This window comes from Zosterops lateralis (assembly GCF_965231275.1).
Source record: "Zosterops lateralis genome assembly, chromosome: 3".
Lineage (NCBI taxonomy): Eukaryota > Metazoa > Chordata > Aves > Passeriformes > Zosteropidae > Zosterops > Zosterops lateralis.
Window position 1 is genome coordinate 26966956 of NC_139764.1, and position 27112 is coordinate 26994067.

General features: G+C 33.8%; 1 protein-coding gene across 1 annotated transcript in view; it reads left to right on the forward strand.

Annotated features, from left to right (window-relative positions):
* DNAH8 (dynein axonemal heavy chain 8) overlaps nt 1-27112 on the forward strand; it is a gene marked incomplete at both ends in the record, with an annotated part of 112505 nt that overhangs the window by 70593 nt on the left and 14800 nt on the right. Inside the window, 23 exons of the mRNA XM_083857620.1 lie at nt 242-372; nt 703-856; nt 1365-1529; nt 2102-2328; nt 2707-2825; nt 5509-5612; nt 7127-7303; nt 8629-8796; nt 9630-9842; nt 11097-11234; nt 11556-11683; nt 12400-12571; nt 13583-13738; nt 15052-15207; nt 16224-16406; nt 16869-16974; nt 17800-18052; nt 18153-18343; nt 18732-18853; nt 20853-20971; nt 22279-22481; nt 23384-23457; nt 25727-25879. Of these exons, the coding sequence (XP_083713746.1) occupies nt 242-372; nt 703-856; nt 1365-1529; nt 2102-2328; nt 2707-2825; nt 5509-5612; nt 7127-7303; nt 8629-8796; nt 9630-9842; nt 11097-11234; nt 11556-11683; nt 12400-12571; nt 13583-13738; nt 15052-15207; nt 16224-16406; nt 16869-16974; nt 17800-18052; nt 18153-18343; nt 18732-18853; nt 20853-20971; nt 22279-22481; nt 23384-23457; nt 25727-25879 (3612 nt within the window). The remainder of the gene's footprint in view (nt 1-241; nt 373-702; nt 857-1364; nt 1530-2101; nt 2329-2706; nt 2826-5508; nt 5613-7126; nt 7304-8628; nt 8797-9629; nt 9843-11096; nt 11235-11555; nt 11684-12399; nt 12572-13582; nt 13739-15051; nt 15208-16223; nt 16407-16868; nt 16975-17799; nt 18053-18152; nt 18344-18731; nt 18854-20852; nt 20972-22278; nt 22482-23383; nt 23458-25726; nt 25880-27112) is intronic.

The following is a 27112-nucleotide window of genomic DNA, read 5'->3' on the forward strand; positions in this document are numbered from 1 at the left end:
TTAAATGCTATGTATAACTCATTATTACCATCCTATATTCTTATATGCAGCTTCTCCATTAGCCACACAAAGTTCCTAAAGAATTTACAAGTGTTCTTTTGAGGAAAAAAATTTCTGCAAGTATCCTTTTAATAATTTTTATATTGTATTATAGTAAATTAAGCATACAGTACGATAGAATTTTAATTTTGCTAATTGATACTTAAATTCATTACTGATATTTTTATTATTTTCTCTATAGGTTTCCCGAATTATTCGGACAGCATATGGAAATGCATTACTTGTTGGAGTTGGTGGTTCCGGAAAACAAAGTCTTTCAAAGTTAGCCTCCTTCATTGCTGGCTATAGAATATTTCAGATCACTTTAACCAGGTAAAAAATGCAGGAAATATATAAATCATGTTTATGGTATTGCTTTGTCTTTACTTGGACGCAGATTTTTCTCCTTTTTTTCCTTTTTCTTTATTTTCGTTTTGTCACCATTGGAAAAATATCTAAAACAATACACTCTTATCTGGTTTGTATGCAACACCAGATTTATTTTGACTTGAAAAAATTAGACCCTGAGTTAGCTATTCATGCACCAAAATATTTGTGTTTACAAAGTATGTTTGCATTGTCATTTATGAAATATTATAATCCAAAAAGAGCAGTATTCTAAGTTGTTTTGAATTAACAGATAATGTTCCTTATCTCTCCTAGATCCTATAATGTAACCAATCTGTCAGAAGATTTAAAACTATTGTATAGAACAGCTGGCCAGGAAGGACAAGGTATCACCTTTATTTTCACTGATAATGAGATAAAAGAGGAATCATTTTTGGAATACGTAAATAATCTACTGTCTTCTGGAGAGGTAAGGGTCTCAGCCTGACAGGCAATGTGCTCTAGAGGCAGGGTACTGTAGAATTTGTTCTCAGTATTTTATTTATCTCGGTAACACATTGTAGAATCAATAAATATTAAAATATTTCAACTTTTTAAATAAGGAGTGCTCTGGATATGTAGGTTCTTTATTTCAGTGTAAGCCAGGAAAATACAAAAGGAGCTGTGGTTAGTATTTCAGTAGCCTTTTATTAAGTGATGATTTGATTGCTAGTCAAGTTCTATACCATTCTGGAGTGAGACTTCTTAGTTTTAAATCTAGTTTCATAAGTCTAAACCTGTGGGTTTTAGTCTAAACTGTGTATATGCAGAGATAGGCAGGAAAATGTGTAAAAAAAAGGATTGCATGCTTATGACTAATATTTGGCCCATTTCCTATCAATCTCTTTCAAGATGTATGTAAATAGGCAAATATTTATAAATTCTATAATAATGACATCCATGCAATTAATGATCAATTTTTTTTATTTTATAAAAAGATTTCTAATTTATTTGCTCGGGATGAACTGGATGAAATCACCCAATCATTAATACCTGTGATGAAAAAAGAGCTGCCTCGGCAGCCTCCTACATTTGACAATCTTTATGAGTACTTTTTAGGCCGAGCAAAGAAGAACTTGCATGTTGTCCTCTGCTTTTCTCCAGTAAGTATTTTCTACATATCTATTTTCCTTTCTTCCATTAGCAAACTTGCCTGTGTGGTGTAAGAGAATTATTCAAGTTTTATATTTTTAAGGAAGTTCAAGACGCATAAAAAGATTACTGATGTGTAGTTGTAATTGCTGAGATGATAAAAGTAATAGCACAGCTGTGAGAACTTAACAGCGAAGTACTTAAGATTAAATAATTTTTTAGAAGTTAAAGTATGTTTTTCCTCCAACATTCTTTCCTCATATAGATCAGTGAATATATTTTTGTGAAATTATGGCTTTTCACTGGAAAGCTGTATTTTATTAATAATTAAAATACATTATTTGATGCTTCAAAATATTAAAACTGTATATATTTGTAATGAACTTCTTTCTTCAAATTCCATGAATGGTGAATATTAGAAATTTTGCAAAACCGTATTTGAGGAGAAAACAAATTTCAGGGTGTACTAAGCAGAAAATTATCAAGAAGAAAATAGACTATTTAGTTGTCTATACTAATTAAACACTTTCATTGACCTTTGCTTAAGAATCATATTGCTAACAAAGAGTGATTCTCTCTTCAGGTTGGTGATAAGTTCCGTGCACGTTCTTTGAAATTTCCTGGTCTGATATCAGGGTGCACCATGGATTGGTTCAGTCCATGGCCCACGGAAGCTCTTGTAGCTGTGTCCAGCTATTTTCTTTCAGAATTTAATATGGTCTGCGCTCCATCAGTTAAAGCAGAAGTAGTACAAACCATGGGTCTCTTTCATGATATAGTTTCAGAGAGCTGTGAGAATTATTTCCAAAGGTAATATTTTCTATGACTGCAATAATTAATCTCAGAAATGTTGTTACTGACAGTGTTTTTTGAACTCATATGTATCAATAAACATATTTTAAAGGTAATAACACATCTGCTATACCATTATATCCTCAGGCCATGAAAAAATAATTACTATTATGTTGCAAATTCTTTATCTTCATTCCTACCATTCACCAGTCTTTAATATTGTCTAGTGCATAAAAACAATGTAACTAAAACTACAAGGGTTTGCATCATGAAGAAATCTGATTTTGAATTAATAAAGACTTGAGTTATATAATTTTCTCTTTTTTTGGAAGTGATCAAATAGCTGTATATATCAATAATATGTGTGAAGTTGATGTTGCCAATATGCTTTTTTAGGTATCGAAGACGAACTTACGTGACGCCTAAATCCTATCTCTCTTTTGTCAATGGCTACAAAGAGGTTTACACTGAGAAGTTAGATAGTATTAATGAACAAGCTGAACGTATGCAAACTGGTAAGCAAATACATTCCATGTATGTCTCAAATGATCTATGTTTTTAATATTTAGTCTTCTTTTTCAGTGATCACTTACAGGGGATCACAGTCCAAAAGTGGTAGCATATGAGAACCTTTACCAGACACTCCCCCAGTCACAACCTCACAATGATTCTCTTGTAAAAATACCTTAAAGCTACCAGCCTAAGCATCCAGCTCAGCATTGCATTAACCTTTAATATTTCCAAATCAGAATTTGTAATAGAAAGTAGAACCTGAAAATGGACAGAGGTAGCATCTGATTTACTGGAGTAGAGAGAGGTAATCCTAAACAGTTATTAACTTGCTTCTGGACTTGTTTATGGAAATTCTCACCATGTAATCTGTGTGCTTCACATGTGATTTATTTTGTATTTCTGCTATAGAATAAGTAATTGGTACTTGGGGTCATTCTTATAACTGTGGATCACAGATTTTGGATATCTACTTGAAATGGCCTAATTTTTGGCATTAATATTAATGGTTTCAGAACACAGTTTTCAAGTGTTTTCACTTTTCTCCAGTTTGTATCTAGACATGCTTTTGCAAATCTCTGAAGTCAACTGAACACCTTAGGAAACTTGGCCTTTATCAGAAAAGATATTGCATACCAAGTCAATAGAATAAAGAATTCTACATTATAAGATTTTTCATACAAAAGTAAAGAATGTGGCATTTTAACAATGATAATAATAGAACTTGTACCCTTCACATGAAGAAAGACTAGAATAAGAATGTGTAGCTATTTTATTAATAAACTTTTTACTGAGCTACAGGGAACTGTAGGAGTAAGTGATCCTCAATATTTTCAAATTGTGTCAGTTTTGCTCTATGGATCTGTTGCCAGTTCTTGAAAACAGACCTTATCCTCAGTCTATTTTGAGATGGGGATAAAGTCAGAGAACCTTGAAGATTCAAGAGACTGGGGTTGGTTTAGAGTTTTTTTGTATTCTAACCACAGTTTTGTTTTGTTTTGTTTTGTTTTTTATTTCCAAAATAATTCAGAAGTAGTCACATAAGCAGCTTCAGTACTGTCAATAAAATTTCATATGTAGATTTTCATAGATTCTGACATGTTACTACAAGTTCCTTGCATGTTCTGCTGAGCAAAATGATTGTGTACAGGTGAACATGTGCATGGATATGTTCTATGGCAGCACCTTTATATCATTGATGCTTAGAAAACCATGTGTTTCACCTTATGGGTAATATGAATGCCAGGTAGAAAATACTTTAATTTGTTTCACTTGCACGGTTGGTACTGCTGTAATATTTCTTGTTGGAAGTATGCAGGGGTCCTCAATAAGTGATAAAGGTTTCTTGTTTATAACTCAAGTCTTCAATTATTTTTGATCTGCACGTTCCTATTTTATGTCCATCTTTCCTTGTTCAGATTCCAGGCTTGTAGCAGGGAAAGGGTACACAGGCAAAGGGTGTAATTTTCCCTTTTGTGGCTCCTGGGTTGAAGGTGCTGGATTGGAGTTATAACAAGATAATACTGAGGGTTTCTTCCAACCTAGATGATTCTGTGGTTCTGTAGAATGGCAGTAACCTAATCAAGAGGCAGCTGTGTCAGAACAAGAGCTATGCTGAGAGAACACTTTTCTGTTTGAAATGTGGTAGCAGAAAATTGGAGAGCCATCACACAGAAACATCTCATGTTAAATATGAAGCTGCAATGGTGTGCTGACTCAAGTGCTTAGGGATAGAAGGCAATAAGGGGAATTACTTCCAGGGAACTTGTAGGATTTAAAGGTTCAGTGATGAGGAAGAAAGAGGCTGGAGAGGATTCAGCATGCAGTGAGGAACTCAGGAATGGCCAAAATATCTGTGCTCAAGTCTATGAGCAAGGGAGAGGAGAGGAGAGGAGAGGAGAGGAGAGGAGAGGAGAGGAGAGGAGAGGAGAACCCATGAGTGCATGGGAAAGACTGAATATATAATAACTATACAGGGAGCAAGCACATCTCTTTCTGGATGCTCTGAGGAACACAGTGGGATTCTTGGAGTGTCCTGTGCAGGGCCAGGAGTTGGACTAGATATTCTTGATAGGTTCCTTCCAACTCAGCATATTCTGTGATTCCATGGTTCTGTGAAAGGCTGAGTGGCCTACACGGTTGGCTTTTGTAGCACACAGAAGAGTTATGATGGGATGGCCCTCAGCACACAGGTGCTTTTTCACCCTCTCTGTCACCAGGGACAAGAGAGAGTAAACTCAATATGCAGGAGCTGGACATCTTAATTTTGCTGTGATCTTGAGGTCCACTTTTGATTCCATTTCTTCCCAAATATTTCTAGAAGGGGCTCCCTATTGGAAGGCAGTCATGGATCCTTAGGTAATTTCTTCATATAATGGCACAATGAAGCATCGTTCAGAAATTCTGATTGTCTCACAGCTTTATATATACTTGACATAGTTCCTTTTTTGTTGTTGTTGTTTTCTTTTGAAGAATGAACCTTATTTATCATAATTTTGTGCCTTGCAAAATTACTTACATCCATGAAAAGTGAATAGTAGACACAATCACGATAGTATGACTGCTTACACTCACTTTCTCTCCTTTACATGGAATTGAATGAGAACATGAGAGATCTGGACCTAGATTGTGCAACTAACTAGAGAAAAAAAGTTTCTATATTTCTGAACTTTATCTTCTAATTAATAGGTCTGTCCAAGCTGATGGAAGCCAGTGAATCTGTTGCTCAACTCTCTAAGGACTTGGCTATTAAGGAGAAGGAGCTGGCTGTGACATCTGTTAAGGCAGATAAAGTAAGTGAGTGTTAAATAGCACTAGAATATACAGAGGGTAAAATGCTATTGCAAAATTTTATCATAATTTGCAAAAATTTGCCTCGTCTAAAATGAGGTTTTACTCTGTCTATAGCATGTTGATTCAGCTTTTACTTCTGAAAGTGAGGCACTTTTAGACTGCAGCAGAGATTGAGTGCTTTCCTTGTTGTTCTCCCATTTCTTACTCACTCAGATAGGCATCAGAATTTATTTTGTTCCATAGCTTTTTTTTAAATTTGGGATTAATTGACATTATTAAATTTGGGATGATATGTGCACTTACTAGCACAGAAAAAGTCAACATGATAATGGGACTTTTCTGTTTCAAAATTCCTTAGAAAAATGTTCATGGCAGTCCAGTTTCAGATTTGTCTTTTACATTAACAAGGCATCTGTGTGTTCATGAGATTGGTAGTGTAGTAGAAATACAGTTTCCAAAATGACTCTCTGGAAAGGTATGCTAGGGAATGGATCAGTATAGGCATTCTGTTTTCTGAAAGATATCATAATGCTCTGATGGTGCATATTTAATATGCACTGGAGAGGGAATTTTGGCTGGTGATGACTAAGGGACTGCCTGCATGCTTTGAGGCCTTTAATCTCGTAAGAGAGAAATATGTGACAGAAGGGATGAATTTGAACTTCTCACATTTAATTTTTATTCAATAGTTACATGACACCATATATAGCTAGCTGTAGCTGGGGTTAGAATTATATATTTAATAGCTGTTACACACCTGTTTTATCCTGTGTCTCGTAATAATTTGTTGTCAGAATACAAATCCCTCTGGGCCCTGTCCACACAGGCCCAGGGGTGTTCAGAAATGTGAGGGCTGAATTAAGACCTTCAGAGAAACTAAAATACATAAATACACATAGACATGAGTTAGAAATGCAAGTTTAGTTTTAAATAAGTAGGGGATATTTTAAGTACCTTAAGCAAATAAAAGACTGAATTAGTTAGTAAGAAAAAGCCCTAAAACCTAGTTGAAAGTTCAGTGGCATCACCTTTTACAAAGTTAACTAAGTTCTAGACATAATGAAAACACAATGTAGCCTTACTAGCATTCCTAGATAGAACAGATGGAGTTATATACATAGAAGAAAGAAATTTCTGTAAGAAATTACAAATACTTTTGCACATGTAGGATAGGTCCAACAAGACTGTAGAAAAATCGTGTTTGTACCTGATTGGCTAAAAATAGAATAAAATGCACTGCTTTGAGAATGCTAGAACAAACACGGATCAGGGGTGCTGCTGTTGCTGCTGCTGCTAAGATGTTGCCACTTCCGCTTGGGTCTTGGGGACTTCATGTTTCTGCATAGTGGCACAAAGTGTAATAACTCTGCCTTCATGAGGCTGATTTAGCCATGCAATAAAGGACTTTCACAACTATCCAGCTTTTTAGTCTTGAATGAAGATGCACTGCAATCTTGACAGCTTGTTCCACCATTTTGATTTATAGATTTTATGTGTTTATTATCAATTCCAGGTACTAGAAGAAGTCAAAGAAAGTGCTGAAGCTGCAACTAAAATAAAACTTGAAGTCCAGGGTGTGAAAGATAAAGCACAAAGGATTGTGGATGCAATTGATATAGAAAAACAGGAAGCAGAGAAAAAACTGGAGGCGGCTAAACCAGCACTAGAAGAAGCAGAAGAAGCTCTGAAAGTGAATAAATTTCATTTTTATTAGTAAAGTATTTGCATCACCTCTGAGAGGCCAGAGCCACCAACATACAGTTGTCTCTTGGTACCGACTGCTGTCACCAGCTGCTCATTGTTGCTGGCCATGTCTCTTCATGAATACTTAAGGCACACATATTTTACCATAAACACATAGGGAATAATTTATTTTCCTTCCATCCCAATAATTGATCATTATGAAGGTGTAGGTCTTTCCAAAAGCTACAGGTGCCTTTAGAATATCTGTCATTCTGAATTCAAGAGAATATTTCTAGTGCTAACAAAATGTTTTTAATTCAGACTTAAGTAGTTACACCTGTCTTTTAAGACAAATAAAAATCAATCTCTTCCCTACCAAAAACCCTAATGATTTTAATTTTAAGAGAAGCAGGAAATAATGGGGATTCAGGGCAATCAGAATCAGGGTTGAGAAATTTGGAGGCATTACTGTACTACATAATTTCATTATTCTGCTCTGAACAATTAAACAGTAAAAACCTCTGAAATCTGGCCTTCTATTCCAGTTATCAGAATTTATGTGACAGGAGTTCTTGAGTAGAAAAAGCAAAAAAAAGAAGCGTTGTTTGCTCTTTCACTGACATTTAGGTAAATGAATGAGATAAATGCAACTTCCAAAAATAGTCAGAAAATTCATTTACAAAATGTGTGGACTTAGAAAATGGTTTCTATAATTTAACTGTAATTACTCCTTCTAGGCAGGTAGTGGTATGTGTATATTTTTAGACACAAATAAATGTTACTTTTGAAGTTTTAAATATTTTTTTAAATTTTGTAATGGTTACTGAACTAAGCAAAGTGCCAGTGACAGTGGTGCTATTAGAAAATAAAGTTAAAAATAGTGTCTTATACCCATAACTTAAACCGAACAAAAATAACCAAATCCCTCTCAGAATAAACATGACTGCTAAAAATCTGAAATACTGTTTTATCAAGCTAACTGCTCTTAATTAAGTTCTACACAATTTTACAGTAAAGTTCTCTTTAAACACTTGGACTGACAATTCAAGTCAGTGCTGCTGTATATAAATTTGACTTTTCAATGATGTCTTTAATATTGGGAAGATACTCTTGTCTAATATTCATTGAAATTACTAAAGATTCACTTTCATAGTTTTCATAAAATATGAAATTTATTAATGAGGCCAGCTTTATCACTTTTTTTTTTAATATATTTAATACAAATGCACCTCAGAGAAAAGAATTACAAATGAACATAAAAATCAAGATGACGAATGGGAAAATAGAATAATGTTATTGATGCAGGATTCTATTATATCTTTCTTTAAACAGACCATCAGACCAGAGGATATTGCTACGGTTAGAAAACTTGCAAAACCTCCTCACCTCATTATGAGGATCATGGACTGTTGTCTGCTACTATTTCAAAAGAAACTGGATCAAGTTACCTTGGATCCAGAAAAGCCTTGCTGCAAGCCATCATGGGGAGAATCATTAAAAGTAAGTAGAGTTTTCAAACAGTGTTTCTTAAACATCAGAAATAGCAATTAGCTTATCAGAGAACTTATGATGCTGTTTACCCAAAACATGACAATTTTATTAAAAGGAAAACATATTGTTTTAAGATAAACTGTATCTATACGCTATAGATACACTGGTAGAAATAGTAGAAATAGTAGACTGGTAGAAATAGTAGGTGAATTGCTTTGAGACTTTTGCAGCAGAAGTTTTAGAGTTTCATTGCCCTGTTCCTGGCACATGGCCTGATGGTAACAGGTAACAAATAGTGCTCTTGCTTTTTACTAAGGCGTTTACAGTTTAAAAAAATCATCAAAAGCTTTTATTTTCCCCTGATATAATAAAATTAGATTAGCAGTTATTCTATGATTTGCCTTTAGCATGCTAAACATTTTTTAGAAAAAATTAGAACAAATTATTTCACTTTTCAGAATTTAGATCATATTTCACAAATGCCTAAGCAAATTTTTTTTGCATTTAGTTAAGATACAAATATATCTCTGAGTTTTTATTTTGGTCATTTTTTTTAAATTAAATGATGCTTTTTAAATGCTTCCAAAATGCATGACAGGAAAATAGAGGATGGAAAGTACATCAGTAACTTTTGAATCTACTTACTGGAGTGCAATTAGTTAAAATTTCAAAATACATAGAAGGTGTGTGGCAGGTGTTACAACTGAATTGCACACTTCTAATAATAGCAATATGAATTACCTTTGTTTACAGAAGAATTTTAGGGATGCTTTTTAACAGCTTCACCTATGAACAAGACTTTGAACCTAAAATATGTTAATAACTCATGTTGTTTTTTGAAGCTTATGAGTGGCCCATTCTTGAACAACTTACGGAACTTTGCCAGGGATACAATCAATGATGAGACAGTAGAATTGGTCCAGCCTTACTTTGAAATGGAAGACTATACATTTCAAAATGGTAAAAAAGTGTGTGGCAATGTGGCAGGACTCCTCTCTTGGACACAAGCCATGGTGGTGTTTTATGGTGTTAACAGAGAAGTCTTGCCTCTTAAGGTAATACAGCCTCTCTTGCTTTGTGTTTGCTTACCAAGTAATTGAATTTAGTTTAATTTAATAGGATCTTATATATATATATATATATATATAACTTTATTCAGACATAATAGACTGTGTCTTCAGTGGCTAGACATGGTAGGAGCAGCAACAAACCTATTTTCTTCCTGATTCTAGCGAGAACACAGAACAAAAAATTAGCCTAGATTAAATTTATGTGATCTGGTTTACTGTGTATAGGGAAAGGTGTTTTCAGGGTTGTTTTTTTTTTAAATTATGTTATAATTTTTTAATAATTATTTTCAAAATGTTGTAGCAGGATCTTCATTCTTTCACTAAAGGGTCCTGCAAACAGAGGTTTGCATCTATTTTAGGTTTTCTCCTGGTAACTTAGAGGCAGTGTACAATTGACATCTTGCCTAAATATTGGCTTTCTAAAGGGATTCAGACCTCACATCAATAAAGGAGCTATGTTGCAATAGCAACATAAGCAAAATAAGGAAAATATTTTTAAGAGCAAATTTTTACTTTAGCTTGGGTGTTCTTTTTCAGGTTTATGAAACTCAAAGGCAGTGATTTTTTTTGTTCTAAACAAAGTATTTAATCCTTAAATGTAGCACAATGAAAAATAAATAGTAAAAGGAGCAAGCACATGGAAATCCTCAGGTTTTTTTTCGCATTTTTGTCACCGGTAGAAGTGTTATTTACAGAAGCAACAGTAATACAGATGAATTATTAAAAAAAATAAATTCCTGTGTTCATTATAAATATCATTTTAGGAGCAATAGGAAGAGTCACTGTTTTAGGACCATTTTCTAGTGGGTAAAAGCAATATTGTTAGATAATAAAGACCCAGTCTCCTGTTGTGATTGCTGGTTGCTACAAAATTCACTAATAAAAGAGGACATTTCATAGAGTCAAAACATGTACTCAAGCAAGAATATTGAGTGATTGTTCTTCTAGTCTAACCAATGTGTACAAATCAAAAAACTTACTTAACTGGCTTTTTGAAATGTAATTTTTTTAAAGAATAAAGTTGACAATATATGGTAGAACTTTAGGTACTGTGTTGTTAATGAACAAAAAAAATCTTCAGTATATATGTGACAGTTTTCAACCTAAATGTTTTTGATATTTATATAAAAGTTATTTTGATGTGTTATTGTCTTGTGATTACCAGCTAAGCAGGTTTAAATAGTTCATTGAATTATATTAAAATCTTATATATAATTTTAATTCTTTTCTCCTTTGCAGGCTAACCTGGCGAAACAAGAAGGTCGCCTGAAAATAGCTAATGCAGAAAAAGATAAAGCTCAGGCAGAATTAGATGAAAAGCAAGCTGAACTGGATAAAGTGCAGGCAAAGTTTGATGCAGCAATGAAGGAGAAAATGGTGAGATAAAAGTATTTTAGTGTTATCAAAACCGCTTTTATAATATTGCCATGTAATTAGGATTTGCTGCAAACACACATTTACCTGCTACCTTGAATAATATGGCTGAGGTTCAGGTATAAAAGTAAGATATTTAAGCCTATATCCTCTCCTATTCCCTTCTTTCTGTGAATAGGAACATATTAGATGCCCTTAAGTGTCCTCAAGAATGAGTTTCAAATAAATAAAATACTTATAATAAATATAAGAGGATGAAAAGTAGGTAATATAACTCCACATTTTTGCATTCTATGATTAAATAGGACATTTTTTCAATTTTAGGACTTAGAGGATGATGCAGAAACATGCAAAAGAAAGATGCAAGCAGCCTCTGCACTTATAGATGGACTGAGTGGAGAGAAAGTTAGGTGGACTCAGCAAAGCAAGGAATTTAAAGCTCAGATTAAAAGGTATCAAATCCATTACAGAAAATGAAAAAGAAAATGCTTGTAAAAATGGAAGTGTTCAGTTTATTAGCTTTAATTGTGGTACTTCATTTTCTTCCTGGAAATCTTAATATAGAAATGCGGTCAAATGAACTATCCTGAAATTTGAAGTTTCCTCTCATAAGTAAGAATACATGGGTGCTGAGTGCTAGTATTTCAGTTAAGAACAATACCTCTTATCTTGGAATTAGCTTCTAAAGAGATTATTATTAGTTATATGCCTGTTATGTGCCTGTTTCCTCAACCCCCTTATAGAGTGACTTGTTCTGGTGTCACTGGGGAAACCTTCAAATAAGCTCAGCTTCTGCAGATCACTCATGTTACTATTAATTTCCTGCGGGGAAATTGGGCGTTTCTGGTGAGAGTTTCAATAGAACTAGGTTTGTATCCGTGATAAATATTGTATTTCAAACATATTTTTAAGAAATAAACCATTTTCTTGCTTCATTTAGGAAAGAAGGAATAGTTGTTATTAGGGCTTTATTGTTTTGCAGAGGAGGAGACAGTGTTTTCATAAAATATTATGCCTAAGTTTTGCCACAAAAATGCTCTGGAAACATAACTTTTTTTCTTTTTTTTTTTTTTTTTAATCTTCTTATTTTTCAGAAGCTGGTTGTCTAAGTCATTAGGAATTGAGTTTGTGCAGCACCTTTTAATGATGATTTTTCTTCCTTTTCTAGGCTTGTGGGAGATGTATTGCTCTGCACAGGCTTTCTTTCATACTGTGGACCTTTTAACCAAGACTTCAGGAACCTTTTGCTTAAAGATTTATGGGAAACAGAGTTGAGAAATCATAAAATCCCCTTTTCTGATGATTTGAACCTGATTGCTATGTTGGTAGACCAACCAACAGTAAGTTCTTGGTGCTTGGAGGGTTTAATTTGAATTTCCATTAGCATAATTTATGACTGTCAGCCACCATTATGCTTGCTTAAAGAAGAACTGTAATCCCCAATATTCCAAATATTGCTGTACTGTGTACTTCTGTGGTTTCCAAACGGTCTTGGCAATTTCCACTAAATCTTGGCGCAGTAATAGTAACAAAACCCAAGAGAAACAAGTGATGCACAATAGAATTTCTCACTACCTGTTGACCAATACCCAGTCAATCCCCAAACCATGATCAACCCTCTTCTAAGTAACTCCCCCAGTTTATATAGTGGGCATGACATTCCATGGTATGGAATATCCCTGTAAACTGTCCTGGCCATGCTCCCTCCCAGCTTTTTGTGCACCTGCTCACTAGCACAACCCAGGATACTGAAAAGTCCTCGACTTACTGAGCAACAGCAAAAACATCAGTGTACCAACATTATTCTCACACTAAATTGGAAAAACACAGCACTACCCTCTACTAAGAAGAAATGGACCTTTCTTTCAGCCAAAATCAGGACATTTCTAAAACAGTGGGTTTGACTGTAATTTAGAATAGAGTACATTTAGTCCTTTTATTCAATGTGAATGTATATGAAATGGGCAAAGAGTGGAAAATGCAAGAATCTTAAATTTTCTTTCAGTAAACATTAATTCCCAAAAGATCTCTTAGAGTGGTTTTTGCTTAATTGATCCCAGTGTTTAATTTGTCTGTCAAGCTATCTTTTGACATCCTTACACTTTGAAATATACTTCTTGTGATTCTATATATTTAAAAACATCCAATAAAATAAAATTCTGGAAATATTTTTATACCTGCATTAATAATTCTTCAGCAGGTTCAGATATACATTCCCTTTGACGTCCCTGTTACTTCTTAGAAAAATTTTATTTGAAGAAAAGTTCTAGTGATTATTTATTCCAAATTACCCTTCATCTCCTTTTTAAATTTTGTTTTGTTTTGTTTTGTTTTGTTTTGTTTTCCTTTAGATTAGTGAGTGGAATCTTCAAGGATTGCCTGGAGATCAACTCTCAGTTCAGAACGGTATCATTGTCACTAAGGCATCGAGATACCCACTTTTGGTAGACCCACAAACTCAAGGAAAAGAGTGGATTAAAAATAAAGAACAGGGTAACGAATTACAGGTAAACAGTGTCTTAAAGGAATGGTGTGTGCTCTATTATAGTCCTTCAAACATCATTGCTTTAGAGGGGGTTGCATTTGAGTCAGTGTGATCTGAGATAATTTTAATATTTATGGAGACTGGCAATTACGTAGATGCATCAGAAGGGAACTTGAGAACAACTGTAAATCGAACTCAAAGGCTTGGAAAAGATTATCTGACTTGTATGGACTCTAGCAAAAAATATAAAAGTATTTTATTCAAGATGGATGAGTATGGTCCCAACACAAAAGAGGACAAAGAAGTGATAAGAAAGCAAAAGAATATAATAATAAATTATTAAATTATAGTAAATTTGGTGACTGTTAGTCGAATATTACAGATAAAGACAGGATAAGTTACAGCTATGAAAAAGTAGGCAAACTGCCTCAAGTGTTGCAGTCCATAACTTAGGACCTGAGAGGGTATTCATAATGAGGTTGTCACTACAAAAAGAAGTTGAGGAAATCCAAGCCAAGCCCATGAAAAATTTACCTATCCTAACATTACTGCAATCTTCATAGCTCTTTTACAGGTTAACCCAATAGGGTAAAATGCCTGCTCATGAAATATAATACAAAGGTGTTCATGTGTCACCATTTGCATCGCAAATTATTTTTTCCCAAATGATGTGGCATGGTAAAAGGAAACTGCATTTTAAAAACCTTAGCCTGACTTGAAAAAGTTGAGAAAACTCATATGTCCTGAATATAAAAAAATTTTGGAGGGTTTAGAATTAATTATTTATATAGCTTACTAGTTTAGGCATGCTTTTTAATAATTTTATATAGTATGAATCCTATTTCCTGAAATATCAATATAAATTCATAATATTGAAGCAGTGATTAATTTTTTAGGCTGAGTTCAGATTTCCAGAAAGAATTTTTCGGCACTTCAGAGCTAAAATTAGAAAATCTAGTCCTTCTAGGAAATAGAACAGAAAATGAAAGGCTAGGTATCTCTGATTTCTAAAATATACATAACATCTTTAATATGCAATAAACTGTACCAGTTTTATTCAGTACATTATTACTCTCATAGTGAAGTTCTGAGGACTCAGTTACAGCCAACCTTTTAATTCACCTTTTTATGGTACTTTTCAGCCTACACACGGAAGTATTACTGCATAAATTTCTGCATAATAAACATCTGCATGGTCAACATTTATAGCACCTTCTTTAAAATGCAACTAACAAAAACAATGAAGAAGGTTTCCATGGTTAGGTCTGTGGTTTTCATGCAAGAGTCCGAGGAAAATACTTTTTCCTTACACCAATTTATCATTTACTTTTTGAGGCAACAACTCTGAATGACAAGTATTTCCGACAACACCTAGAAGACAGTCTGTCACTGGGACGATCACTCCTGATTGAAGATATAGAGGAAGAGTTGGATCCAGTCCTTGATAATATATTAGAAAAAAATTTCATAAAATCTGGATCTGCGTTTAAGGTTAGTAATCAGACAAAAGAAGTGGAATGAGTAGTTAGCCTTGTGACAAATGTTATTTTAGCATTGTTACAAACGTGTGCTGAATCAGGTAAACTTTGTATTCACTAGAGACCTGTAGAGAATCAAGCTGAACTAATTAAATATAACAGACAGAGCCTCAGCTGTGTAGTAAGTTGGCAAGTCTAAACTATGGGTTTAACTACCAGAGTTATTACTGAAGATTCCAAACTGGAACCAATTATGCTTATCTGATTAAATGCTTAAAATTCTTTCTACTGATTTTCAAGCAGTGCAAATATGCTTAAGGGAGTTGTTTGGTCCTACTGCTTCATAAGCCAGGTATTTGATGCTGCCTTGGAGACTCGTATGTTGTGGCCTCATATGCCTCCTGCTGCCCTATGGCAAATGATCTTTAAGGTCCCTTCCAACACCAGCAGTTCCGTGGGTCATACTATGATATACAGTGTTCAGATTTCCTTGTGCACATGCAGCTTTTGAGTTAGACTGCTGTTTTGGAATATCTCAATTCTATTGAATTTTTGAAATATATTCAAAATTTCTTTTGGATACTCCATATAAATTTTTAATTCCTTTGGAAAGATCCTTTGAAACCTCTTAGTCTTAATAAAGATAAAATTTATGCCCAGTAATTTCTGTTCCATTGTTAGATCACATAATTTCTTTTACCTTGGGTATAAGAGAATGATGACTTCTACAAAGGTCAGCCATTTCTACTACCCCTGCATTTGAGAAACTAAATGGTTCTGAAGCTGTTAATCATAATCCACAGTGGAAGTGACACCTATATTTAGCTGGAGGAAAATGCTACTTTTATAACATACTCTAACTTCCACATTTGGTCATTGACTTTTATTTTCATGACAAATTTGAATTGTGAAATACATTTCCTCTTTTTGGCATTTCAAATAATGTAAATTTTTTTTTCCTGCTCAATATTACTTAGTTTAATAAAGTTCATTTTCTTCTGTTTGATACTATTTTAACTTAATCCACAGGTGAAAGTTGGTGATAAAGAAGTAGAGGTCATGAATACGTTTAGACTCTTCATTACTACAAAGCTACCTAATCCTGCTTTCACACCTGAAATTAATGCAAAAACATCAATTATTGATTTTACTGTTACAATGAAGGGACTTGAGAATCAGTTACTGAGGAGAGTAATACTCACTGAAAAACAGGTATGTTAACAGTACACATAAATCATAGTGATATTTAATTTTTTTCCATTTAATTGGTTTTGGTATGTAGAAAAAGAGAAGTATTCAAATGGAAAAAAGATATTGGCCATTTTCTAAAATTATATTCAGATTCAGTATAGAAATTTCCAAATATCAAAAATACAATGGGAGGCCCTTAATATATGTATGACTCTCAGTACAACACAAACAATCAGAAGGATTTGACATTGGTAAAATACCCCATATGATACTGAATAAACACTGCTTTAGAAGACATTTGTTATAAAAAGCATGTTTTAGATACCAAGAGAAGAAAAATGCACATTTCACGACTGGACCCAACAGTTCACCTGTATCTTTAATCACAATTCATTCACTTGAAAAATCAGAAACTGAATTTTGAGTACCCCTTATAGTTGCCACCCATAAAATGTCATGCAATTTTGTTGTTTTTAATAACAGGAACTAGAGGCAGAACGAATTAAGCTCATGGAAGATGTAACTTCTAATAAGAGGAAGATGAAAGAACTGGAAGACAATCTTCTTTACAAACTAAGTGCAACCAAAGGTTCTGTATCAAGATTAATCAGATTAAGGAGATAAAACTGATTCACACTAGGTCCTTTTCTTACTGATTTTGATTTATCCATCTAAGGTACAATAAGAGAATGTACAATGGCAGGAGTATGAGGACTGTGAGGGCTTTGGTGTCTAGAGCATGCCACTAGATGCAGCTCTAGACACTTAGATTTAACACCTAAACATATTTTGTGAAATACATCCATTTTTTGAGAGCTTTCTGCTCCTCAGATGAGGTAAGGGATCTGACCTTGGGCAAAACCTTAATCCATTGAAAATGTAAATTGGAATGACTTGGTTTAAAATTCCCTTGAAACTCTTCTGAAGTGTATTACAAGCCTGAACATGATCACTTACTACCTCTGGTGGAAAAAGAATCTGGTAACAGAAAATCCACGAGTAATTGTTGGAGATTCATGAATATTGTTGAGTGACCATTTCCCTTAGGAACCTAAGTCTTTTTTACTTTGAGAGTGCCAATGAAGAGACTTCAAAATAATTTAAGTAATTTTGTCAACTATGTAGGTTGTGTGCATAAGATAGGTGACTTCTCTAGTTCGTGTTGCAAAGCTGTTGGTATGAATACATTTAACATATTTTGAATGAATTTGCTTAAATATGTTGGATGTAAAGATAATTTTTAGTATTACATATTCTGTTTGTTCTGTATTTTTACAGCTTTCTGTTATTCAGTAAATAATTCCATTTTTTAAAATAAATAGTTCCTGTAATATGGCATTTTGTTTTATATATACATATGAAGTTAAAATATTGTTACAAAAATGTCCTAAACATCCAGTATTTTACTTTTCAGGTTCACTAGTGGATGATGAATCCTTAATTGGTGTCCTGCAAACAACCAAGCAAACAGCTGCTGAAATTGCTGTCAAGTTGACTGTGGCAGCAGACACTGAAGTGAAGATTAACACTGCTCAGGAGGAATATCGACCTGTTGCCACACGTGGAAGCATTCTTTATTTCCTTCTTACAGCAATGAGCATGGTCAATAATATGTATCAAACTTCACTGGCTCAGTTCTTGAAGCTATTTGATCAATCCATAGCCAGGTAGGAAGACACTGATGTTTCCTACTATTCAGATGTTTGCCTTTCCAGTGTATTTGCTCCTATTAATGTAGTTTCTTTGTGCTTTTTTTTAATGATTTAGGTCTAAGAAGTCTCCTGTACCTCAGAAAAGAATCTCAAATATTATTGAATACCTTACCTTTGAAATTCACTCATATTCTGTTAGAGGCCTGTATGAAAACCACAAATTCCTCTTTACCCTCCTCCTGGCTTTAAAAATTGATATTGAGAGAGGACATGTGGAAAATAGAGAGTTCCAAACTCTCATTAGAGGTAAGTTTTAAAAATTGTGTTATGTTAATAACACAAAAGCTAATTCAACTTTTTTAACTTTTATGCCATTTCAAAGTCTTATTTCTTTGTCTACATGTTTTCTATCAACATTTCTGTGGGAAGTGGGCTTATTTAGCTTGGTAAAGGGAAGCCTTAGAGGAGGCCCAATAGTAGCCTCCCCACATCTGTGAGAAGGCCCTTAATAAGGCTAAGCTATCTTTTGGTATGAAATAAATGCTAAGTACACAAGAGCACAAGTTAGTATCCTGGAGAAGATTACTTCGGTCAAAATACATAACTAAAAGAGAAATATCAATTATATCTTGGCCCCTGCAATATTGCATAATTCATCAGAAAGTAGATTTCATCCAGTGTTTTTTGTCCACAGGAGGTGCAGCTTTGGATCTACAGGCTTGCCCACCCAAACCAAGCCGCTGGATTCTTGACATGGTATGGCTAAATCTAGTGGAGTTGAACAAACTTCCACAGTTTGAAGCCCTTTTGGACCAGGTGATATTTTCTAATTATATTTTTAATATTAATAACCAGTTTCATCATCATAATTGTGTTTCCATTAAAAAATACAGAATAACATCATAGCAACAAACAATTAGGTAGCATGAATGGTGGTGTGCTTTTTATCTGCTTTATGGTATTTGGTATTATAGTAATTGAGGTAGAAAAAGGAGAGAAGGAACAGGAGAGAAGGAAAAATGAAGTCAATTATAGAGAGAGAGGCTAAAAGGGTAAAGGTATCAAAAAGGCTCATAAAATTAATCTGAGTGTCAAGTTTTAAATTACAATATTGTCCATCTTGATTCTGGTGTATTTTGACAAGTGAATGGTTTGCTGCATGTTTTTAAATACTCATTTCTGTTCCAAGGTTAATGGGACATTCAGATATGATGAGCTGGGTACAAATGTATTGCTTTATGTAGACATACACAAACATATGCACATAACATGTTAATTGTAACATGTTCAATTTGGTAAATTTATTTTTCTTTTTTTAGTGTTGTTTAGTGCTTAGGACTGGTTACTCCCTAAGCATTTCTTGTATCTCAATGCTCCTATTTAATCAGGCTGATAACCAGGATAGTAAGTTCTTGCAGTTACAGCAATGGCCAGCGAAGTCCATTTTGTGATGGCACATATTGCCCTGGAGAGTAGCAGACATTTTAGCCAAATGGTTATCTGCAAGTGGTCCTGGCTGTTTCTAAACCCTGTATCAAGGCAATAGTTGGATACATACCAGCTCAATTCTTCCAGTTTGTTTCTTCCAGTTTGTTTTCTTGAGGTATCAAAATAGAATATTAAGTTAGGAGAAAGTCGGAGGAGCTGTAGTTAGGTTGCTCAGTCTGGGTTGTTAGGGCACCTGAAACCAACTTCTAGAAAAGTCCTTTCACCAGGGCTTTTCTAGAATGTGTGCAAACAAAATTTTAGACTGAAATACTTAGGAGACCATGTTACCACAAAAGCTCTTCTTTTTAAATTATTTTTTTTAGCATTATCTTACTTTTGCCATGTAGTTGCAAAGTTAAAAAGTAACAATTAAAATTATTTCATTAATAGATAGAAATGGAACATAGGAGAGTGCCAAGTAGGATATCAATTAAAAACAAAAATATTGTAAAAAACATCTTTTCAGTACTTATTTTTATCCATTATAAATGCTATTCTAGTTGATTCTTCATATTAAATACAACTGTATCATTATTCAGAAAATTATTTAAGTGACTAAAAAAGGACTGAGAATGATATGCCCAGTTCTCAAGAGATTTCCTGTGCTTTTCTTTTTTTCAGGCTAGTTTCAATTAGTTCTTTCTCCTCTAAAAAAAAAGTCGCAGATGCCTAATTTAACAAAGACATCGGTGCCTATCAGTGCATTCCTTCTTCTTTTTCCAGTGATCTGAGAATATTGCAGTGGCTCACCCTCCTCAGTCACTGCATTAAAGGCTCGGTTGCATTTTCACTATGTTCTGTCCACTGGTATTCCTTGTCCTATTAGGTCAGGGGTTCCAAGAGGTGCCTAGAATTGTGGTCAGGTTTATTCTTGCTCAAGCCAAAAGCTTACTAGAACCTCTTGCTTTTAATTTGGGATTCATTGGCTGGCTAGACTGTACTGGGACAGATTTTTCTGGTCCTCTTCGTATTCTGTGACCAAAAAGGAATTAATTAATTAATCAATCACAGTGTGTTCCTCTTGTAGTATAGAATCTTCCTGCTAATTACTGATTTTTTAAAAGTAGATACATGTGTTTGCGAGGGGAATGCATAGATAACTAACTGGCTCGAGAGCATGCATCTTAACAATGACTGTATCAATTGAATTAATGATATTTGTAATATTTTAATAGCAATTCACATGGCATATACCTTAAATGCTACAGGCAATGTTACTTGTAATCTATCCCAGTATAATAATGGCCTCTCCTTAAAAGCTACAATGGCAAGAGGATTTTACTGCAACTAAAATATATTTTTGTGTGTGTTAATGTAATCAATGTAGATAGCTGCAAGTGACAGGGCATGGAAACACTGGTTTGATAAAGATGCTCCTGAGGAAGAAATTATGCCTAATGGATACAGTGATTCACTTGACACCTTTCGCAAGCTTTTACTCATTAGGTGAGCATCTTGAGAAATGTTGGGAAATTACACAGTTGCAACCCATCTCAATCTATCAGTATGCTATCACCAAAATAGTGTAATTTTAGTTATGTCTGGGTGACATTAAATATCAATTCACTCACATGAAACATGTTTTTATTCAATTACTTCAGAGCTATCCTCTGCCATCTAAAGGTATTTAGAGAAAATATTTTTATAGCTTTGCTTTTATGTGGAGAAATGGCAACTGGGAACCATATCACAACCTTCTTTGAGAAGCCCATGAAAAAGTAGATTATTCCAAGTAGTTTTCAATTTTTAATTTTTTAAAAATTAATTATTTAAATACTTTTAAATACTTTTAAACAAATATTAAAAAAAATTTAAAAGAGATGGTGAAAATCCAAAATAAGTATTCAAAATCCTATGTGAAAAGTGTGCTATACATTATATTTTTTGCATCATATAAGACCTTTAAGATCTTGGGATAAAATAGATTTCCCCAAAGAAGCATTCAGCTGCCTTATGCATGAGATCATATCTTCCTCCATTCATTGTATACTTTCCAAGTGCTGTAATAAATAAATCAGAGATACTGTGAAATATCCCAACAATAATACTTATTAGACTGTGATTTGTCTTTGGAGCAGATTCAACCTGGGCAGTAAAAAAGGCTAGAATCTGATGGAAATAATATATTGTTAAATGCTCTATACCCTAACAGGGGGACCATCTAAGTCCTAAGCATTTAAATAATCTTCAAAAAATGAAGATTTTCAAAGTAATATATTTTATCCGAAGGTACTTGTTTGTTTTTCCATAGGAAAAGCACTCATCACCCACACAAATGCAATCCAGTGCAAAAGATTTGAGTTTGTTCCCTAAAAGACTAACAGACCCAATGAATCATCTGCAGAGTTTTACTAAAGGGCAAAAACAATCTTAACATTTCCCTTTTTGTGTTTTCAAATACAAAAGTTCTGTTTAAAAAGAGGAATGACCGAACCTAAGGAAGCTGTCTAGAACAGAAAATTCCAATGCCAACAGTTAAGGCAGAAAATTCCATTGACAACAGTTAAAGCAAAATTGTAAGCAACTGGAAAGTACCATAAGTAGAGGGAAGACCACCAGCTCTGCCTGTTATTATATCTGTAAAGACAAACCTAGACACATATATATGAATGTGTGTGTATGTATACATATACATACATATTATGATTTTTAAAAATCCCTCTGTCTTATATAAAAATAGAATTTCTAATTTGAATCTGATCTTGGAGGAAGAGGCAGTGAATTAATATCTTTGTATGTATTTTAATTTCTAGGTCTTGGTGTCCAGACCGAACACTTTCCCAAGCCAGGAAATATATTGCAAGTTCCTTGGATGAGAAATATACAGAGCCAGTTATTTTGAATTTAAGAAAAACTTGGGAAGAAAGTGACATGAGAACACCTCTCATCTGTTTCTTGTCTATGGGATCAGACCCAACTGATCAGATTAATTCCTTGTCTAGGAAGCTTAATTTGGGTATGAAAGTATTTATTCATTATCATGTATTAAGACACAGAGGACGAGTGTAAGTCAGTTCAGAGATACTTTTTCTGAGAAGTATTTCTTTAATTCTCTTGCACTACTGTTTGTTTCTGAAACATCATCTTAGAGATAAAATAATGTTTTAAATAGAAGACATTTGCTAATAACCATTCTTTGTGAAGTTGGACAGTAATTCAAGTCTTTTTTTAAATAAATTGCTATCATCCTTCCTGGTGATGATAACTTTTTAAATCCCTATCTTGTAAACCAATTAATTCTTCTTTTAAAATTCTGTTATGGTGACAATAATATTTTCTTCTTTTAACTCTTAACTGCAGGTGAGTTAAAAATTGGTAATCTGCTGAGAAGATTATTTTGTAATAAAAAATATCTACAAGATCTACATTTGTATATTTTGGACTTCAGTTCTACATTATATGGAAGTTTTGAAAAAATGTGAATACAAACTCAGTTTGGAGTAAATCCCATATATTCTTGACATTAGTCACATTAGTATGTTTATAAATACAGTTTTATATCTTTGCATTGTGTTTATGTACACTTTGAGAAAAATCTCTGTTCATATTTTAAATGTTCTTGTGTTGCTAAAATTTGGCACAAATTCATATTCACAGTCATAACATTAGTCACAGTTTTTAACTTGTGTAAGTATTGTGTATTTCAATGTTATTATACAAAATATCAGTGTTTAGAAAATGAATACATAATAGCACAATATGATGGTGAAGGGATTCTGCTTCCATAAGCATATATTTTTGCATTAAATTTATTTAATTGTGCTGTATTTATATCACTGTGTTTTGGACTGAATTGAAATTCTTACTTTTTCTCAATATTGTAAGTTCATTAATCTTGTATTGTCAAACATGTTACAGCATGTAAGACCATCTCAATGGGCCAAGGACAAGAGGTTCATGCACGCAAACTCATTGAGGTGTCAATGGAACAGGTAGGGAAAAATCATTGCAATATAAGTTGCAATTGTTTTGGTGTTCTTTTATACCCCTTGCATACAGTCCCTAATATTTTGCATTTTCATCTAGATATCAAGGATATCTCAGGGTGACCATGTCTTTTTGAATGCCTTAGTTTAAAAACATTTCTCTGTGGCATATATATATATATATATGTGACAGTGGAGTCCAAGCAAATACTCCTGTCAGCAGTGCTACTGAGCGGCTTTCCAAAAGCAGCACATTCCTTACGTATCACTATACTATTAACCAAGGGTAAAAGGACATTAGGTCCTGGTCCTGTCCTGCAGATCCCACCTCTTTATTGGAATTTTTTTTTCATTTTTTCCCCTCCCATATAAGAGATACCTGGATGTTGCATAGCTTCTACTAAATAAAATGATGAGTGCACATGTAGCTTAAAGTTGTAGATACAGAAGGATGTTCTTGCTCCTAATACCGTTTTACATTTTCCTTACAACTCTGCTAGTGACAGGACCTCTTACTCACCAGCATTTGGTGTCTCTTTGTTTCTTTAATTGTCAGTCCTTTGGCTTTGATTCCCAAGCATGTCTAAGAATTTCTTAACAATATATAAGAATTTTTCTTTAAATGTTTTAGTGTACTTTGTTATGGCAGATGATATTCCCTAACAATAAAACCATAAAAAAACCTAAGTAGCAGCTACGGAGAGATAGTAATTGAAACTTCAAATACAATAAAAAAAATATAATGCGAAGGTGGCACCTTCATGTCAGCTGGACACTTCAAAGAGTTGTGGACTGTCTTGAAAATGAAGACATACAGCCATAGTTGCCTGCAAACTCAAAATATGGGGAAGCAGTCATATACTTGTATTTCAGAGGGGTAGAATATCTTCACTAATAGAGAGCAGAACATGAGTATTGGTGTATAGATGTACACCAATTTGGAAAAAGAGAAAAAGGAAATCTCTTTATAGCAAATGACAAGTTACATTATATGCAAGTGCACACATACATCTGGTATTTCTTTGTTTGTATGTCTAGAACGGCCACTGACAACTCATTCATTGCAATGGTGAAAACTGGAGCATCCCTTCTTTTCTTTTGCCGTTATTTTGAAGAACAAGGACACTCAAAATTGCAATCCAGTAGAGCTACCAGTAACAATTTCTGAACTACATGCCTTAGTGCTGAAGGGAGGAACATGTGAACATCAGATTTGAAACTACATTAGTGAATATGAAGACAAATACCTATTTGGTTTTTTTGTACCTCTGGCCAAGAGTATATAATACAATTAAAACTGCTGTGCTGTGTTACAAGATGATAATTTACAAAAACTAAGTCTGATTCATTTGGAAATATATCAAATTGATTAAAGATCTCCCTCGAAAGAGTTATCCCCATAGAAGAAGGGGAAAAAACACCTTCATTTAATCTTCTTTTTTTAATATCCATCAATTCACCATAAATATTTCAATTATATTTTTTCACCAACAGTTACTGATGTCTTTTTAATTGAGCTAAAACAAAATTGCTGAAATGAAATTATAAGCTGTAATGAAATCCACTGTCCATCACTGTTTAGAACTGATTAAATAATGTCCCATTTTAATATCAGGCTTCTAATTCATCAGGCTTCTAAAGTGATGCTAAAAAAAGCTGATTGAATTTAAATTCATAAGCAGAAGTTTAGAGAGACAATAATCCAACCAGAGCTTTCATGCAATTTGAGAGATGAATAAGATCAAAATAAGTGGAGATTGAATTTCATGCAAATGCCTTTATTGCATATAAACTAATTGGAGTTAGAAACTTTTTAGAATCTTATTACCACCTCTTTATACTTAGATTACATTTTTAACAAATCAATTTTTAAAAAATACGTATTCCTTAAATTTCAGCTGTTACTTTTGCACTCACGTTCTTTTGGATCTGAGGCCAGAATTGCTTCTCACTGATGTTTTGCTGGGAGAGTACAGGAACTTCTTTTTGCCACTAGATAGCACTGATACTTTACTTACAATATTGAGTCTGGTTATGTTATTTTCATTGAGAACAACAGAGTGTGGAAATAACTTTTGTACTAACTTATCCTATTTGCTTTGTCTGTGCCAATATCCTATAATATCAAAAGAGAATATATATTCAGGAGCATAACAAAAGTTTTTAAAAAAATTACATGGAAAACCAAATTTGATTCTTATATATACAGCTGGCTTTAGCAGTATGAATAACTTGTTCTAAAATTTATATGGTAATAGTTGATATCCTTGTTTAGGGAGGCTGGGTGTTACTTCAGAATTGTCACCTTGGACTGGAGTTCATGGATGAATTACTGGAGACACTTCTTACTGCTGAGATCCCGAATGACACATTTAGAGTTTGGATAACTACTGAACAACATCCTAAATTCCCAATTACACTGTTACAGGTTTGTTCGAATATTTAATTCAGGTACTTAATGAAAATTATTCAAATTAATCATGTAAATGATAGTGAAAAAAATGGAGGGAAAAACCCCTAAACCCAAGAAAAAAAAGGACTTGTGTTACCGTGTAAATAACACTTCAAACAGGATGGTTACTTACCAATAACTGGAAATTCTTGAAGATGCATTATGTATGTGTGAGTCCACACTAATTCTGTGCACAAAAGCACTTCAATAAAAACTATTTGGCTTTACTTGTATCCCTTTTTGCCCAAACAGATGACTTGTGGACAGATTAATGCCCAAAAATATTCTTCCAGAGAAAGATTTCAGATCCCACTATAATAAGTATAAACGAGACAGAACACACATGGTTACATCATCTACCCAATTTCTTTGGATGAACTATAAATGCCTGTTCTGTAGATCTAAAGGATACACTTTTTGTCAGAACCAGGAAAAATGCCTTAACTCTTAAAAAGTGCACTTAAGTCACTGATGATGGTTCCCAGCACTCTTACTGTGGGTCATCATGCTATTTAATATCTACTGTAATAGCTGTATGTTGTCATTTCTATGTTCCCTTTCCTCTAAAAAACAGTGGAAGTCTCCTTAATGGTTCTCATTCTCTCGGAATAAAAATAGATACATCACTTGATATCTGGGATGTGAAGGGGGAAGGACTCCTGTCTTGAAAGACTCTAGAGACAACCTTCAGTAAGAATTGCCTGTCCCCATGGTCTGTGTATGGAAAGCTAGGTGTATGGACTCCTATGTTCTCTCAACAGAAAATGAAATGATCCTGCATCTCCAAGGGGTTTATGAATAGTGAGGTATATGGACATACAGTTTGCTAAAAGTGAGAAAAGAGAATCAGATGAACCTTCACTGCATTTATCTCAAATATTCTACATGCAATTTCCCACTACACCATGTCACATTACCTGTTAAAAGGTTAACATATTCAGGGATTCCAGAACAAGAATAATTGACAAACCAAAGCCTCTTCTCAGAAGAAAAAAAAACTATTGCTTTGCTTTTTTTAATACAGAATTTTCATCAAAAATGGAACAGGATATCCTTTGAAATGTGGAAACATTGATTTTTCAAGTGTTCCAATTCAGTCCAACAGTAACAGGCAGACAACACAGTGTGTCCATGGGCTGCCTGGCCTTTACTGTTTATTCTGTACAGGCTAACATGTTACCCAAGTTAGACAGACAAGTACTTACAGTT